This window comes from Panulirus ornatus, chromosome 61 (assembly GCF_036320965.1).
Source record: "Panulirus ornatus isolate Po-2019 chromosome 61, ASM3632096v1, whole genome shotgun sequence".
Classification (NCBI taxonomy): Eukaryota; Metazoa; Arthropoda; class Malacostraca; order Decapoda; family Palinuridae; genus Panulirus; species Panulirus ornatus.
In genome coordinates, this window is record NC_092284.1 from 5,853,995 (window position 1) to 5,870,441 (window position 16,447).

The 16,447-nt window shown below is 48.2% G+C and overlaps 1 protein-coding gene across 1 annotated transcript in view; it reads right to left on the bottom strand.

Annotated features, from left to right (window-relative positions):
* Positions 1 to 5,219: 5,219 nt before the first annotated feature.
* Positions 5,220 to 16,447, bottom strand: part of LOC139767526 (uncharacterized) — a 25,484-nt gene continuing 14,256 nt past the window's right edge. The window contains exons 2-5 of the mRNA XM_071696979.1: positions 14,223 to 14,518; positions 9,797 to 11,347; positions 6,407 to 6,528; positions 5,220 to 6,103 (exon numbers count right to left, since the gene is read on the bottom strand). Of these exons, the coding sequence (XP_071553080.1) occupies positions 5,362 to 6,103; positions 6,407 to 6,528; positions 9,797 to 11,347; positions 14,223 to 14,315 (2,508 nt within the window). The 5' untranslated portion in view covers positions 14,316 to 14,518 and the 3' untranslated portion in view covers positions 5,220 to 5,361. The remainder of the gene's footprint in view (positions 6,104 to 6,406; positions 6,529 to 9,796; positions 11,348 to 14,222; positions 14,519 to 16,447) is intronic.

A 16,447-nucleotide genomic window follows, 5' to 3' on the forward strand; every position in this document is an offset into this window, starting at 1 on the left:
AGGGCCTGGGGACAGTGTGAGAGGCTACTGATAGAGTGAGAGGGCCCGGGGACAGTGTGAGAGGCTAGGGATTGAGTGAGAGGGCCTGGGGATAGTGTGAGAGAGTGAGAGGGCCTGGGGACAGTGTGAGAGGCTAGGGAGAGGATGTGTGAGAGGCTGGAGAGAGAGTGTGAGTGGCTAGGGATAGAGTGAGAGGGCCTGGGGACATTGTGAGAGGCTAGGGATAGAGTGAGAGGGCCTGGGGACAGTTTGAGTGGCTACTGATAGAGTGAGAGGGCCTGGGGACAGTGTGAGAGCCTAGGGATAGAATGAGAGGGCCTGGGGATAGTGTGAGAGAGTGAGAGGGCCTGGGGACAGTGTGAGAGGCTAGGGAGAGGATGTGTGAGAGGCTGGAGAGAGAGTGTGAGTGGCTAGGGATAGAGTGAGAGGGCCTGGGGACAGTGTGAGAGGCTAGGGATAGAGTGAGAGGGCCTGGGGACAGTGTGAGAGGCTAGGGAGAGGGTGTGTGAGAGGCTGGGGAGAGAGTGTGAGAGGCTAGGGAGAGGGTGTGTGAGAGGCTGGGGAGAGAGTGTGAGTGGCTAGGGAGAGGGTGCTGGACTGAGAGTCTTTTGATTTTGAAAGGGTGAACCCTCTGTGATTTTGAAGGGGTCAACCTCCTGTGATTTTGAAGGGGTAAAACTCCTGTGATTTTGAAGGGGTAAACTTCATGTGATTTTGAAGGGGTAAACCTCCTGTGATTTTGAAGGGGTAACCCTCCTATGATTTTGAAGGGGTAAACCTCCTATGATTTTGAAGGGGTAACCCTCCTGTGATTTTGAAGGGGTAACCCTCCTGTGATTTTGAAGGGGTAAACCTCCTGTGATTTTGAAGGGGTAACCCTCCTATGATTTTGAAGGGGTAAACCTCCTGTGATTTTGATGGGGTAACCCTCCTATGATTTTGAAGGGGTAAACCTCCTGTGATTTTGAAGGGGTAACCCTCTGTGATTTTGAAGGGGTAAACCTCCTGTGATTTTGAAGGGGTCAACCTCCTTTGATTTTGAAGGGGTAAACCTCCTGTGATTTTGAAGGGGTAAACCTCCTGTGATTTTGAAGGGGTGAAGCCACTGTGATTTTGAAGGGGTGAACCTTCTGTGATTTTGAAGGGGTAACCCTCCTGTGATTTTGAAGGGGTAAGCCTCCTGTGATTTTGAAGGAGTAAACCTCCTGTGATTTTGAAGGGGTAAACCTCCTGTGATTTTGAAGGGGTGAACCCACTGTGATTTTGAAGGGGTGAACCCTCTGTGATTTTGAAGGGGTAACCCTCCTGTGATTTTGAAGGGGTAACCCTCCTGTGACTTTGAAGGGGTAACCCTCCTGTGATTTTGAAGGGGTAAACCTCCTGTGATTTTGAAGGGGTAAACCTCCTGTCATTTTGAAGGGGTAAACCTCCTGTGATTTTGAAGGGGTAACCCTTACTGTTTTTCTTCTTCTTCTTCTTCTCTCTCTCTCTCTCTCTCTCTCTCTCTCTCTCTCTCTCTCTCTCTCTCTCTCTCTCTCTCTCAGGGGAAAAGAAAGTCTTAGAATACGTTTGAATCATACGTTTCGTTTGGCTCTGTCGTCCTGCTCCTCCTCCTCCTCCTGCAGCAGTGAAACGGCATTGCACTGAAGCAGTGAAATGGCACTGAACTGAAGCAGTGAAACGGCATTGCACTGAAGCAGTGAAATGGCACTGCACTGAAGCAGTGAAATGACATTGCATTGCAGCAGTGATATGGCACTGTACTGAAAGCAGTGAAATGGCATTGCACTGGAGCAGATATGGCATTGCACTGAGGCAGTGAAACGGCATTGTACTGAAGCAGTGAAACGGCATTGCACTGAAGCAGTGAAACGGCATTGTACACTGCACTGAAAGCAGTGAAACGGCATTGTACACTGCAATGAAAGCAGTGAAATGGCATTGCACTGAAGTAGTGAAATGGCATTGCACTGCAGCAGTGAAATGGCATTGCACTGAGGCAGTGAAATTGCACTGCAGTGAAGCAGTGAAATGGCACTGCAGTGAAGCAGTGAAATGGCATTGCATTGAAGCAGTGAAATGGCACTGCACTGGAGCAGTGAAATTGCATTGCATTGAAGCAGTGAAATAGCATTGCACTGAAAGCAGTGAAATGGCATTGCACTGAAAGCAGTGAAATTGCATTGCAGTGAAGCAGTGAAATGTCACTGCAGTGAAGCAGTGAAATGGCATTGCATTGAAGCAGTGAAATGGTCTTGCGGGAGAGAGAGAGGGGGAAGATCCAAATATTCCTCTTGGCAAAGATTTGTAAAAGCTGGAGTTCTGACATGGCGATTTCCCAGGAATATATGCGTTCTCTCGACTCTTATTTGAGTTGGTTTCCTTCGCTCTGAGGGGAAGTACCAGTCCATTGTACCTCGTAAGTTCAAGGATCTTGTCTTCGCTCATATATATATATATATATATATATATATATATATATATATATATATATATATATATATATATATATATATATATATATACACATATATGTACATATATATATATATATATATATATATATATATATATATATATATATATATATATATATATATATATTTATATATATATATATATATATATATATATATATATATATATATATATATATATATATATATACACATATATATATATATATATATATATATATATATATATATATATATATATATATATATATATATATATATATATATATATACACACACATATATGTACATATATATATATATATATATATATATATATATATATATATATATATATATATATATATATATATATATATATATACACACACACATATATGTACACATATATATATATATATATATATATATATATATATATATATATATATATATATATATATATATGTATATATATATATGTATATGTTTTATTTATTTATTATACTTTGTCGCTGTCTCCCGCGTTAGCGAGGTAGCGCAAGGAAACAGACGAAAGAATGGCCCAACCCACCCACATTCACATGTATATACATACACGTCCACACACGCAAATATACCTACCTCTACATCTCAACGTATACATATATATATACACACACAGACATATACATATATACACGTGTACATAATTCATACTGTCTGCCTTTATTCATTTCCGTCGCCACCCCGCCACACATGGAATAACAACCCCCTCCCCCCGCATGTGCGCGAGGTAGCGCTATGAAAAGACAACAAAGGCCACATTCGTTCACACTCAGTCTAGCTGTCATGTATAATGCACCGAAACCACAGCTCTCTTTCCACCTCCTGGCCCCACAAAACTTTCCATGGTTTACCCCAGACGCTTCACATGCCCTGGTTCAATCCATTGACAGCACGTCGACCCCGGTATACCACATCGTTCCAATTTACATTATTCCTTGCACGCCTCCCACCCTCCTGTATGTTCAGGCCCCAATCGCTCAAAATTTTTTTCACTCCATCCTTCCACCTCCAATTTGGTCTCCCACTTCTCCTCGTTCCCTCCACCTCTGACACATATATCCTCTTGGTCAATCTTTCCTCACTCATTCTCTCCATGTGACCAAACCATTTCAAAACACCCTCTTCTGCTCTCTCAACCACACTCTTTTCATTACCACACATCTCTCTTACCCTATTATCACTTACTCGATCAAACCACTTCACACCACACATTGTCCTCAAACATTTCATTTCCAGCACATCCATCCTCCTGCGCACAACTCTATCCATAGCCCACGCCTCGCAACCATATAACATTGTTGGAACCACTATGCCTTCAAACATACCCATTATTGCTCCCCAAGATAACGTTCTTGCCTTCCACACATTCTTCAACGCTCCCAGAACCTTTGAATCCTTCCTCACCCTGTGACCCAATTCCGAAACTCAGTCACCAGCTTCTGCAGTTTCTCACATGAATCAGCCACCAGCTCTGTATCATCAGCGAACAACAATTGACTCACTTCCCAAGCTCTCTCATCCACAACAGACTGCATACTTGCCCCTCTTTCCAAAACTCTTGCATTCACCTCCCTAACAACCCCATCCTTAAACATATTAAACAACCATGGAGACATCACGCACCCCTGCCGCAAACCTACATTCACTGAGAACCAATCACTTTCCTCTCTTCCTACTCGTACACATGCCTTACATCCTCGATACAAACTTTTCACTGCTTTTAGCAACTTGCCTTCCACAGAGCATCTCTATCCACTCTATCATATGTCTTCACCAGATCCATAAATGCTACATACAAATCCATTTGCTTTTCTAATTATTTCTCACATACATTCTTCAAAGCAAACACCTGATCCACACATCCTCTACCACTTCTGAAACCACACTGCTCTTCCCCAATCTGATGCTCTGTACATGCCTTCACCCTCTCAATCAATACCCTCCCATATAATTTACCAGGAATACTCAACAAACTTATACCTCTGTAATTTGAACACTTACCTTTATCCCCTTTGCTTTTATACAATGGCACTATGCAAGCATTCCCCCAATCCTCAGGCACTTCACCATGAACCATACATACACCGAATATCCTCACCAACTAGTCAACAACAGAGTCACCTCCTTTTTCGATAAAGTCCACCGCAACACCATCCAAACCAGCCGCCTTGCCGACTTTCATCTTCCGCAAAGCTTTTACTACCTCTTTTCTGTTTTCCAAACTATTCTCCCTGACCCTCTCACTTTGCACACCACCTCGACCAAAATACCCTATATCTGCCACTCTATCGTCAAACACATTCAACAAACCTTCAGAATCATCCATCTCCTTTTCACTTCACCACTACTTGTTATTACCTCCCCATTAGCCCCCTTCACCGATGTTCCCATTTGTTCTCTTGTCTTAAAAAAGGATCCAATGAAAAAAAGTTTGAAATTCAATTTCTGTTTTTTTAAACGGTAACTTATCTACTAAAGTTCATATAGACATTGAGTCGGCCTGTATATAGCTTTTCTTTCATACTATTCGCCATTTCCCGCGTTAGCGAGGTAGCGTTCAGAACCGAGGACTGGGCCTTTAAGGGAATATCCTCACCTGGCCCCTTTGTTCCTTCTTTTGGAAAATAAAAAAAAGAAAAGAGAGGGGAGGATTTCCAGCCCCCCGCTCCCTACCCTTTTAGTCGCCTTCTACAACACGAAGGTCTTAGGGTGTCAGTACATATATAGACCAAAGATATAGAATATATAGCAATATTTCCACAGTCTTTTTTGGCCAGTATATAAGGAGTTTGAATACGTTTTTGTTTACTCTGTACTGCCTCAGCTTCAACTGGTTTTCCACACATTGACCAATTCACTACCCTGTTGCGTCAGATATATTGGGTCGACCGTATCCAAAAAGATGGAAGTCCAGCCAATATAAGTTGATAATCTTGGCCTTCAAATCCTCTGGAACGTCTCTGTAGTAGCGAAGATCATATTGATCTGAGGAGGCACCAATAGACAGATGTCTCCTTGGAACGGCGTTCTTCTGGGCCTGGAGGAGGCCCAGGAGGTAAGTGGACTCATGAGGGTTCTCGAGGTGCAAGACGAAGGTGTAGTTTCCATGGCATGGGTCACACAGCTCAGTGATGGACGCCCAGTGACGATCGACCAGGCCGATCTCCCACGTCCACAAGACGTGTTCCAGGAAGTCCACGAAGGTGAAGGAGGCTTCGCTGAACTTCGTCTGGAGCTGGGTTTGTACGTCGTCCTGGTAGCCAGCTTCAATGGCAGCGTACATCCCAATGCCTCTGCCTGACCTGACCATTTCGAGGGCGACCTTCAAAGCCTCTGGGGCATAAGCGAAGGCCGGAGTGGAGGATGCGTTCACATGAAGGTGTCCAGAGGCGTCGACGTGGTCCGCCAGGAAGTGAAAGGTCTCCGACGCTTCGCTCAGGACTTGGAGGAACCTGGCCGATGCCTGGACCATGCCTTTGTGGATGAGGGCTGGTAGCCAGTAGGTTTTCCACCGCTCCACCCACGTCTGGCGACTGCCTGTGATTTTTCTGAAGGTCTCGTTGTACGCCCTGAGCGGAGAACCATTCAGGAACTTGTCTCTGTGGAGAGAAGAAAACAAAGGAAGTCTTGTTTATCACGGACGTAAATGAGTTTATTTAATACATGAGTTTATCGTGGCGTTTAGACACTCATTAGAGTTGTTTACGGTTAAGATATTTGCTATAAACATGACTGCACAGCCAAATTTACTGCCTCTTTTTTCCCATCGTTCGGCCATTGAAAGAGATTGGAATGTTTCTAATGTGTTTCTCGCGTGAGTTTCTGCCTGAGAGTTGAGCCCTGGGACTCCTCCAATCCCATCGCATGATGATGAGAGGCCAACAGAAGAATTGTTTTTTTACCTGTAAGCTGAGGCGAGACGAGACATTGGATGTCTCGCGACCACAGTCTTCATATCCTTCTTGCTCCCTGGCACCTGACGACGTAGCTCTCGCATGTACGACTTCCAGGCGATCGACCCGCCCTACAGATGGAATAAGACGTGGAAAATATCGTAGAAAACAGAGGTATATATATCGTATATTCCTATGAGTCCACGGGGGAAATGAGACAGGATAAGTTCCCAAGTGCACTTTCGTGTCATAATCACATCATCAGGGGAGAACACAAGAGAGAAATATAACAGTCAGTTGATATACAACGAAGAAACGTAACTATTCCCAAGTGCACTTTCGTCTCGTAATCACATCATCAGGGGAGAACACAAGAGAGAAATATAACAGTCAGTTGATATACATCGAAGAGACGAAGCTACGACGCCATTTGGTAAACATGCGATCCTGGCTGTTGGAGGTTTGTATGTTAACTTCACTACACTACACTACACTACATTACGCTACACTACACTACACTACACTTCACTACACTACGCTACACTACCCTCCACTACACTATGTGCTCTCACACCTAGTATATCTTGCCATATCTTTTCCTGCTTGACCAACCTTCCACACACCATTTTACTCCCCTCAAGCAAGTCATTTCTAACGAAGCCACCTTCGTTTTCTTCATTTCTAAACGAATCCACCTTCGTTTTCTTCATTTCTCGACGAAGTCACCTTCGTTTTCTTCATTTCCAAACGAAGCCACCTTCGTTTTCTTTTGGGTCCTCGCCCCTTTATAACCCCGTCGCGTCTCATATACCACCACACATCTTTTTATATGGTGACCTCTCCTTCTACAAACTCCATATTCCAATTCGCCTTATGTCTGATCTTTCTCCTCTCACGCGATGTCTCAAACTCAAACAGCCACCAGATACGCGTCATCAGCAAACAGCCTTTGACACCACCTCCTCACCCCAAGCAGACTGCAAACTCACCCCTCACTCCAAGAGCCTCACATTTACCTCCCTCACGACGTCATGCATGAACAGCTGAAACAGCCTTGGTGACATCACACACACACACCCACACCCTCACCTGGAAGCATCACCACTCACCCTCCTCTCTTCTTACTCGCGCGCACACACCCAATTCACTCACTTTACTTTACTTTAGCTATCTATCACTCGTATCTATCACTGGTCCCCCCATCTGGAACATAGATATATTCCGACACCATACACACCCACACCTTCACCTGGAGGCATCACCGCTCACCCTCCTCTCTTCTTACTTGCACACACACCCATCTCACTCACTTTACTTTACTTTACTTTACTTTAGCTATCTATCACACTCGTATCTATCACTGGTCCCCCCCCCCACGCCCAAGAGTTAACGACGACTAATTAGAAACGCTTTCCACAGCAGTGTAAACAAGGCAGCAAATTGCCAATACTCGGGTCAGCCCTCGACCCACGTTTTGAGAATCCGTGATCGAATCCCTCTCCTGTATTAAAGTGTTGTCTTTGAGTGCCATGGTATCTTTTTTGTTTCTTTTCATGTTTTATCATAGTTGGGACATTATCAACACAGCTCAGGCCCTAATTAAGGCTATTCCATTGACCAAATGGCGTCCTAGCTACGTGTCTTCGTTGTATATCAAGTGACTATCATATTTCCCTCTTGTGTCTCCCTTGATGATGTGATTATGACACGAAAGTGCACTTGGGAGCTCATCATGTTTCATTTTCTCCCGTGGACTCATAGGAACACACACACACACACACACACACACACACATATATATATATATATATATATATATATATATATATATATATATATATATATATATATATATATCGTATCCTTAGTTAGGTACCCATTTTATCGACCAGCCCATAGGGTTTGGTCACGACACCCACTTTGTCTGGTCGACTAACCTTGTTTACGACGCGCGAGTTGGTCTGGTCGATCTGGTCGACTAACCTTGTTCACGACGCATGAGTTTGTCTGGTCGATCTGGTCGACTTACCTTGTTCACGACGCACAAGTTGGTGTGGTCGATCTGGTCGACTTACCTTGTTATGTCTGCTCGATCTGGTCGACTTACCTTGTCATGTCTGGTCGATCTGGTCGACTTATCTTGTGCACGACTCACGAGTTGGTCTGGTCGATCTGATCGGCAAACTTTATTCACGACGCTCGAGCTGATCTGATCGATCTGGTCGACTAACCTTGTTCTCGACGCACGAGTTGGTCTAGTCGATCTGGTCGACTTACCATGTTATGTCAGGTCGATCTGGTCTACTTACCTTGTTGTGTCTGGTCGATCTGGTCGACTAACCTTGTTATGTCTGGTCGATCTGGTCGACTAACCTTGTTATGTCTGGTCGATCTGGTCGACTTACCTTGTTATGTCTGGTCGATCTGGTCGACTTACCTTGCTATGCCTGGTCGATCTAGTCGATTAACCTTGTTCACGACGTACGAGTTGGTCTGGTCGATCTGGTCGACTTACCTTGTTATGTCTGGTCGATCTGGTCGACATAGCTTGTTATGCCTGGTCGATCTGGTCGACTAACCTTGTTCACGACGTACGAGTTGGTCTGGTCGATCTGGTCGTCTAACCTAGTTATGCCTGGTCGATCTGGTCGACTAACCTTGTTCGCGACGTACGAGTTAGTCTGGTCGATCTGGTCGACTAACCTTGTTCACGACGTACGGGTTGGTCTGGTCGATCTGGTCGTCTAACCTAGTTATGTCTGGTCGATCTGGTCGACTAACCTTGTTATGTCTGGTCGATCTGGTCGACCTACCTTGCTATGCCTGGTCGATCTGGTCGATTAACCTTGTTCACGACGTACGAGTTGGTCTGGTCGATCTGGTCGACTAACCTAGTTATGTCTGGTCGATCTGGTCGTCTAACCTAGTTATGTCTGGTCGATCTAGTCAACTTACCTTGATATATCTTGTCGATCTGGTCGACTAACCTTGTTATATCTGGTCGATCTGGTCGACTTACCTTGTTATGCCTGGTCGATCTGGTCGACTAACCTTGTTCGCGACGTACGAGTTGGTCTGGTCGATCTGGTCGACTAACCTAGTTATGTCTGGTCGATCTGGTCGACTAACCTTGTTATGTCTGGTCGATCTAGTCAACTTACCTTGTTATATCTGGTCGATCTGGTCGACTAACCTTGTTATGCTTGGTCGATCTGGTCGACTAACCTTGTTCGCAACGTACGAGTTAGTCTGGTCGATCTGGTCGTCTAACCTAGTTATGTCTGGTCGATCTGGTCGACTTACCTTGTTATGTCTGGTCGATCTGGTCGACTAACCTTGTTATGTCTAGTCGATCTGGTCGACTTACCTTGTTATGCCTGGTCGATCTGGTCGACTAACCTTGTTCACGACGCAGACGGGGAAAGGTCGTAGGATCATGTGTTTCCTGGTCGTCCAGGGCCTGGTGGGTGCCAGCTGCCTGACCCTGGGCAGCTGGCACACCTCCTGCAGGTGGTCAGCTCTGGATCGCATGACCTGACCCTCCGCCAAGCCCTTGGTCCCTCCTGACGGCGCGTCGGGAGCTTCCCGCCCTACGAAGACTGGTCTCTCTGGGGATCTTCCTGCAGGCGATGGTTTTCCCTCCCGCTGTTCCCCTCTGCTCACCCCAGAGGGACCTGGCTCTCTCTGGGGTGCTCCTCTCCCGACTTCAGAAGGACCTGACTTTCTCTGGGGTGCTCCTCTCCCGACCCCAGAAGGACCTGACTCTCTCTGGGGATCCTCTTTCCCAGCCTCAGAAGGACCTGACTCTCTCTGGGGCTCCTCTCTCCTAATCCCAGGACCTGACTCTCTCTGGGGCTCCTCTCTCCCGACCCAAGAAGGACCTGACTGTCTCTGGGGCTTCTCTCTCCCAACCCCAGAAGGACTTGACTTTCTCTGGGGCTCCTCTCTCCTGATCCCAGGACCTGACTTTCTCTGGGGCTCCTCTCTCCCGACCCCAGAAGGACCTGACTTTCTCTGGGGCTTCTCTCTCCCGACCCCAGAAGGACCTGACTTTCTCTGGGGCTTCTCTCTCCCAACCCCAGAAGGACCTGGCTCTCTCTGGGGCTCCTCTCTCCTGATCCCAGGACCTGACTTTCTCTGGGGCTCCTCTCTCCCGACCCCAGAAGGACCTGACTTTCTCTGGGGCTCCTCTCTCCCGACCCCAGAAGGACCTGACTCTCTCTGGGGATCCTCTTTCCCAGCCTCAGAAGGACCTGACTGTCTCTGGGGCTCCTCTCTCCTGATCCCAGGACCTGACTCACTCTGGGGATCCTCTCTCTCGACCCCAGAAGGACCTGACTCTCTCTGGGGATCCTCTCTCCCGATCCCAGGACCTGACTCTCTCTGGGGCTCCTCTCCCTCAACCCCAGAAGGGCTTGACTTTCTCTGGGGCTCCTCTCTCCTGATCCCAGGACCTGACTCTCTCTGGGGCTCCTCTCTCCTGATCCCAGGACCTGACTCTCTCTGGGGATCCTCTCTTCCAGCCCCAGAAGGACCTGACTCTCTCTGGGGCTCCTCTTTCCCGACCCCAGAAGGACCTGACTCTCTCTGGGGCTCCTCTCTCCTGATCCCAGGACCTGACTTTCTCAGGGGCTTCTCTCTCCCAACCCCAGAAGGACCTGACTGTCTCTGGGGCTCCTCTCTCCTGATCCCAGGACCTGACTCTCTCTGGGGCTCCTCTCCCTCAACCCCAGAAGGACTTGACTGTCTCTGGGGCTCCCCTCTCCTGATCCCAGGACCTGACTCTCTCTGGGGCTCCTCTCTTCCAGCCCCAGAAGGACCTGACTCTCTCTGGGGATCCTCTATAGTGAGGTTGGACGAAGGAACGGATCGTTCCCCAAACGATCGTTCACGGGACGTGAACAATTCTGGCTTGATTTGCAGATCTCTGACAACAGTCGTCACTGCATTCTGTTAACAGATGATATAAAAACCTGTTTATAAAAATACTCTCTCTCTCTCTCTCTCTCTCTCTCTCTCTATATATATATATATATATATATATATATATATATATGTATATGTAAATATATATATATATATATATATATATATATATATATATATATATATATATATATATATATATATATATATATATATATATACACACACACAAACACACACATACATTCATATATATTCGCCATTTCCCGTGTCAGCGAGGTAGCGTTTAAGAACAGAGGACTGAGCCTTAGAGGGAATATCCTCACTTGGCCCCCTTCTCTGTTCCTTCTTTCGGAAAAGTGAAAAAAAGGGGAGGGGAGGATTTCCATTCTCCTTGCTCCCTCCCCTTTTTAGTCGCCTTCTACGACACGCAGGGAATACGTGGGAATACTTGCCACGTATTCCCTGCGTGTCGTAGAAGGCGACTAAAAGGGGAGGGAGCGGGGGGCTGGAAATCCTCCCCTCTCGGTTTTTTTTTTTTTCTCCAAAAGAAGGAACAGAGAAGGGGGCCAGGTGAGGATATTCCCTCAAAGGCCCAGTCCTCTGTTCTTAACGCTACCTCGCTATTGCGGGAAATGGCGAATAGTACGAAAGAAAAAGAAAGAATATATATATATATATATATATATATATATATATATATATATATATATATATATATATATATATATATATATAGCTGTAGCCCCAGACTACCTCCTAGCTGTAGCCCCAGACTACCTCCTAGCTGTAGCCCCAGACTACCTCCTAGCTGTAGCCCCAGACTACCTCCTAGCTGTATCGCCAGACTACCTCCTAGCTGTAGCCCCAGACTACCTCCTAGCTGTAGCCTCAGACTACCTCCTAGCTGTAGCCCCAGACTACCTCTGCTGTAGCCCCAGACTACCTCTTGGCTGTAGCCCCAGACTACCTCCTAGCTGTAGCCCCAGACTACCTCCTAGCTGTAGCCCCAGACTACCTCCTAACTGTAGCCCCAGACTACCTCCTAGCTGTAGCTCCAGACTACCTCCTAGCTGTAGCCCCAGACTACCTCCTAGCTGTAGCCCCAGACTACCTCTTGGCTGTAGCCCCAGACTACCTCCTAGCTGTAGCCCCAGACTACCTCCTAACTGTAACACCAGACTACCTCCTAGCTGTAGCCCCAGACTACCTCCTAGCTGTAGCCCCAGACTACCTCCTGGCTCTAGCCCCAGACTACCTCCTAGCTGTAGCCCCAGACTACCTCCTAGCTGTAGCCCCAGACTACCTCCTAGCTGTAGCCCCAGACTACCTCCTAGCTCTAGCCCCAGACTACCTCCTAGCTCTAGCCCCAAACTACCTCCAAGCTGTAGCCCCAGACTACCTCCTAGCTGTAGCCCCGGACTACCTCCTGGCTGTAGCCCCAGACTACCTCGTAGCTGTAGCCCCAGACTACCTCTTAGCTGTAGCCCCAGACTACCTCCTAGCTGTAGTCCCAGACTACCTCCTAGCTGTAGCCCCAGACTACTTCCTAGCTGTAGACCCAGACTACCTCCTAGCTGTAGCCCCAGACTACCTCCTAGCTGTAGCCCCAGACTATCTCCTGGCTGTAGCCCCAGACTACCTCCTAGCTGTAGCCCCAGACTACCTCCTAGCTGTAGCCCCAGACTACCTCTTGGCTGTAGCCCCAGACTACCTCCTAGCTGTAGCCCCAGACTACCTCCTAACTGTAGCCCCAGACTACCTCCTAGCTGTAGCCCCAGACTACCTCCTAGCTGTAGCCCCAGACTACCTCCTAGCTGTAGCCCCAGACTACCTCCTATCTCTAGCCCCAGACTACCTCCTAGCTGTAGCCCTAGACTACCTCCTTGCTGTAGCCCCAGACTACCTCCTAGCTGTAGCCTCAGACTACCTCCTAGCTGTAGCCCCAGACTACCTCCTAGCTGTAGCCCCAGACTACCTCCTAGCTGTAGCCCCAGACTACCTCCTAGCTGTAGCCCCAGACTACCTCCTAGCTGTAGCCCCAGACTACCTCCTAGCTGTAGTCCCAGACTACCTCCTAGCTGTAGCCCCAGACTACCTCCTCGCTGTAGCCTCAGACTACCTCCTAGCTGTAGCCCCAGACCATCTCCTAGCTGTAGCCCCAGACTACCTCCTAGCTGTAGCCCCAGACTACCTCCTAGCTGTAGCCCCAGACTACCTCCTAGCTGTAGCCCCAGACTACCTCCTAGCTGTAGCCCCAAACTACCTCCTAGCTGTAGCCCCAGACTACCTCCTAACTGTAGCCCCAGACTACCTCCTAGCTCTAGCCCCAGACTACCTCCTAGCTGTAGCCCCAGACTACCTCCTAACTGTAGCCCCAGACTACCTCCTAGCTCTAGCCCCAGACTACCTCCTAGCTGTAGCCCCAGACTACCTCCTAACTGTAGCCCCAGACTACCTCCTAGCTCTAGCCCCAGACTACCTCCTAGCTGTAGCCCCAGACTACCTCCTAGCTGTAGCCCCAGACTACCTCCTAGCTGTAGCCCCAGACTACCTCCTAGCTGTAGCCTCAGACTACCTCCTAGCTGTAGCCCCAGACCATCTCCTAGCTGTAGCCCCAGACTACCTCCTAGCTGTAGCCCCAGACTACCTCCTAGCTGTAGCCCCAGACTACCTCCTAACTGTAGCCCCAGACTACCTCCTAGCTGTAGCCCCAGACTACCTCCTAGCTGTAGCCCCAGACTACCTCCTAGCTGTTGCCCCAGACTACCTCCTAGCTGTTGCCCCAGACTACCTCCTAGCTGTAGCCCCAGACTACCTCCTAGCTCTAGCCCCAGACTACCTCCTAGCTGTAGCCCCAGACTACCTTAACAGTGACGGAGATTCTGGCCACGTTTACCTGGTACTGCAGTATGTTTATCACTGTCAAAATGAGAGCGATCACTGTAGCAGTGCCCAGGGCAGGCCGGATCATCCTCGGCAGTGTAACCATGACGGGCTGTCACTGCCCTTTCACTGTCGACGTGCTGGCACTGTTGGAGGACAGCCACTCTCCCGCCGTCACTGTTGGAGGATGGCCACTCTCCCGCCGTCACTGTTGGAGGATGGCCACTCTCCCGCCTTCACTGTTGGAGGATGGCCACTCTCCCGCCGTCACTGTTGGAGGACGGCCACTCTCCCATCACTGTTGGAGGACTGACACGAGGGATATATGTAAGTTGACACAGGGGATATATATATATATATATATATATATATATATATATATATATATATATATATATATATATATATATATATATATATATATATATATATGTGTGTGTGTGTGTATGTGTGTGTGTGTGTGTATGTGTGTGTGTGTGTGTGTGTGTGTGTGTGTGTCAGAAGTGGAGGGAACGAGGAGAAGCGGGAGACCAAATTGGAATGATGGAATGAAATGCACTTGAGTTACAACGGGATAGAATGAATTGGAGCAATGTGGTGTACGGGGGTCGACGTGCTGTCATTGGACCTTGCTCACGCGGGAAACGGCATAAAAGTATAAAAAGAACGATAAATTCGGTTCCCATAGGACACCAAATGTGCACAGGATAGAATGAATTGGAACGAGGTGGTATACGGGGGTCGACGTGCTGTCAACCTAGTACACTGTGAGGGTGGCTGGGGACTTTTGTTTCCAACATGACACACATTTGGCACCACATGACACTGTTGACACCCGAGCACAAATTCGAACCGTCCCTCAGTCAATTTTGAGCCCGGGATTCTTCAAGCTAGGATAGAACTACTCTTATTTGTGTGGTGGAGAGGGAGCGTCGACACTCAGCTGGCTTACGTCTTCTTTAATCCCTGGCAGTTTGTTATTCTGATCCGGCTCCATCCATGCCCCTCCATCTGTTGAAGGGGCACATTCCCTCCTATCTGCCCCTCCACATCGATGTGTTGAAGGGGCACATTCCCTCCTATCTGCCCCTCCACATCGCTGTGTTGAAGGGGGACATATTCCCTCCTATCTGGCCCTCCACATCACTGTGTTGAAGGGGGACATATTCCCTCCTATCTGGCCCTCCACATCACTGTGTTGAAGGGGGATATATTCCCTCCTATCTGGCCCTCCACATCGCTGTGTTGAAGGGGCACATTCCCTCCTATCTGGTCCTCCACATCGCTGTGTTGAAGGGGGACATATTCCCTCCTATCTGGCCCTCCACATCACTGTGTTGAAGGGGGACATATTCCCTTCTATCTGGCCCTCCACATCACTGTGTTGAAGGGGGACATATTCCCTCCTATCTGGCCCTCCACATCGCTGTGTTGAAGGGATATATTCCCTCCTATCTGGCCCTCCACATCGCTGTGTTGAAGGGACATATTCCCTCCTATCTGGCCCTCCACATCGCTGTGTTGAAGGGGGACATATTCCCTCCTATCTGGCCCTCCACATCGCTGTGTTGAAGGAGGACACATTCCCTCCTATCTGCCCCTCCACATCGCTGTGTTGAAGGGGGACATATTCCCTCCTATCTGGCCCTCCACATCGCTGTGTTGAAGGGGGACATATTCCCTCCTATCTGCCCCTCCACATCGCTGTGTTGAAGGGGGACATATTCCCCTCCTATCTGGCCCTCCACTATCGCTGTGTTGAAGGGGACATATTCCCTCCTATCTGCCCTCCACATCGCTGTGTTGAAGGGGGACATATTCCCTCCTATTCTGCCCCTCCACATCGCTGTGTTGAAGGGGGACATATTCCCTCCTATCTGCCCTCCACATCACTGTGTGAAGGGGGACATACTCCCCCTATCTGGCCCTCCACATCGCTGTGTTGAAGGGGGAACATATTCCCCTCCTTCTGGCCCTCCACATCGCTGTGTTGAAGGGGGACATATTCCCTCCTATCTGGCCCTCCACATCGCTGTGTTGAAGGGGGGAATATTCCCTCCTATCTGGCCCCTCCACATCGCTGTGTTGAAAGGGGGACACTATTCCCTCCTATCTGCCCTCCACATCGCTGTGTTGAAGGGGGACATTATTCCCTCTATCTGGCCTCCACATCGCGTGTTTGAAAGGGGACATATTCCACTCCTATCTGCCCCTCCACATCGCTGTGTTGAAGGGGGA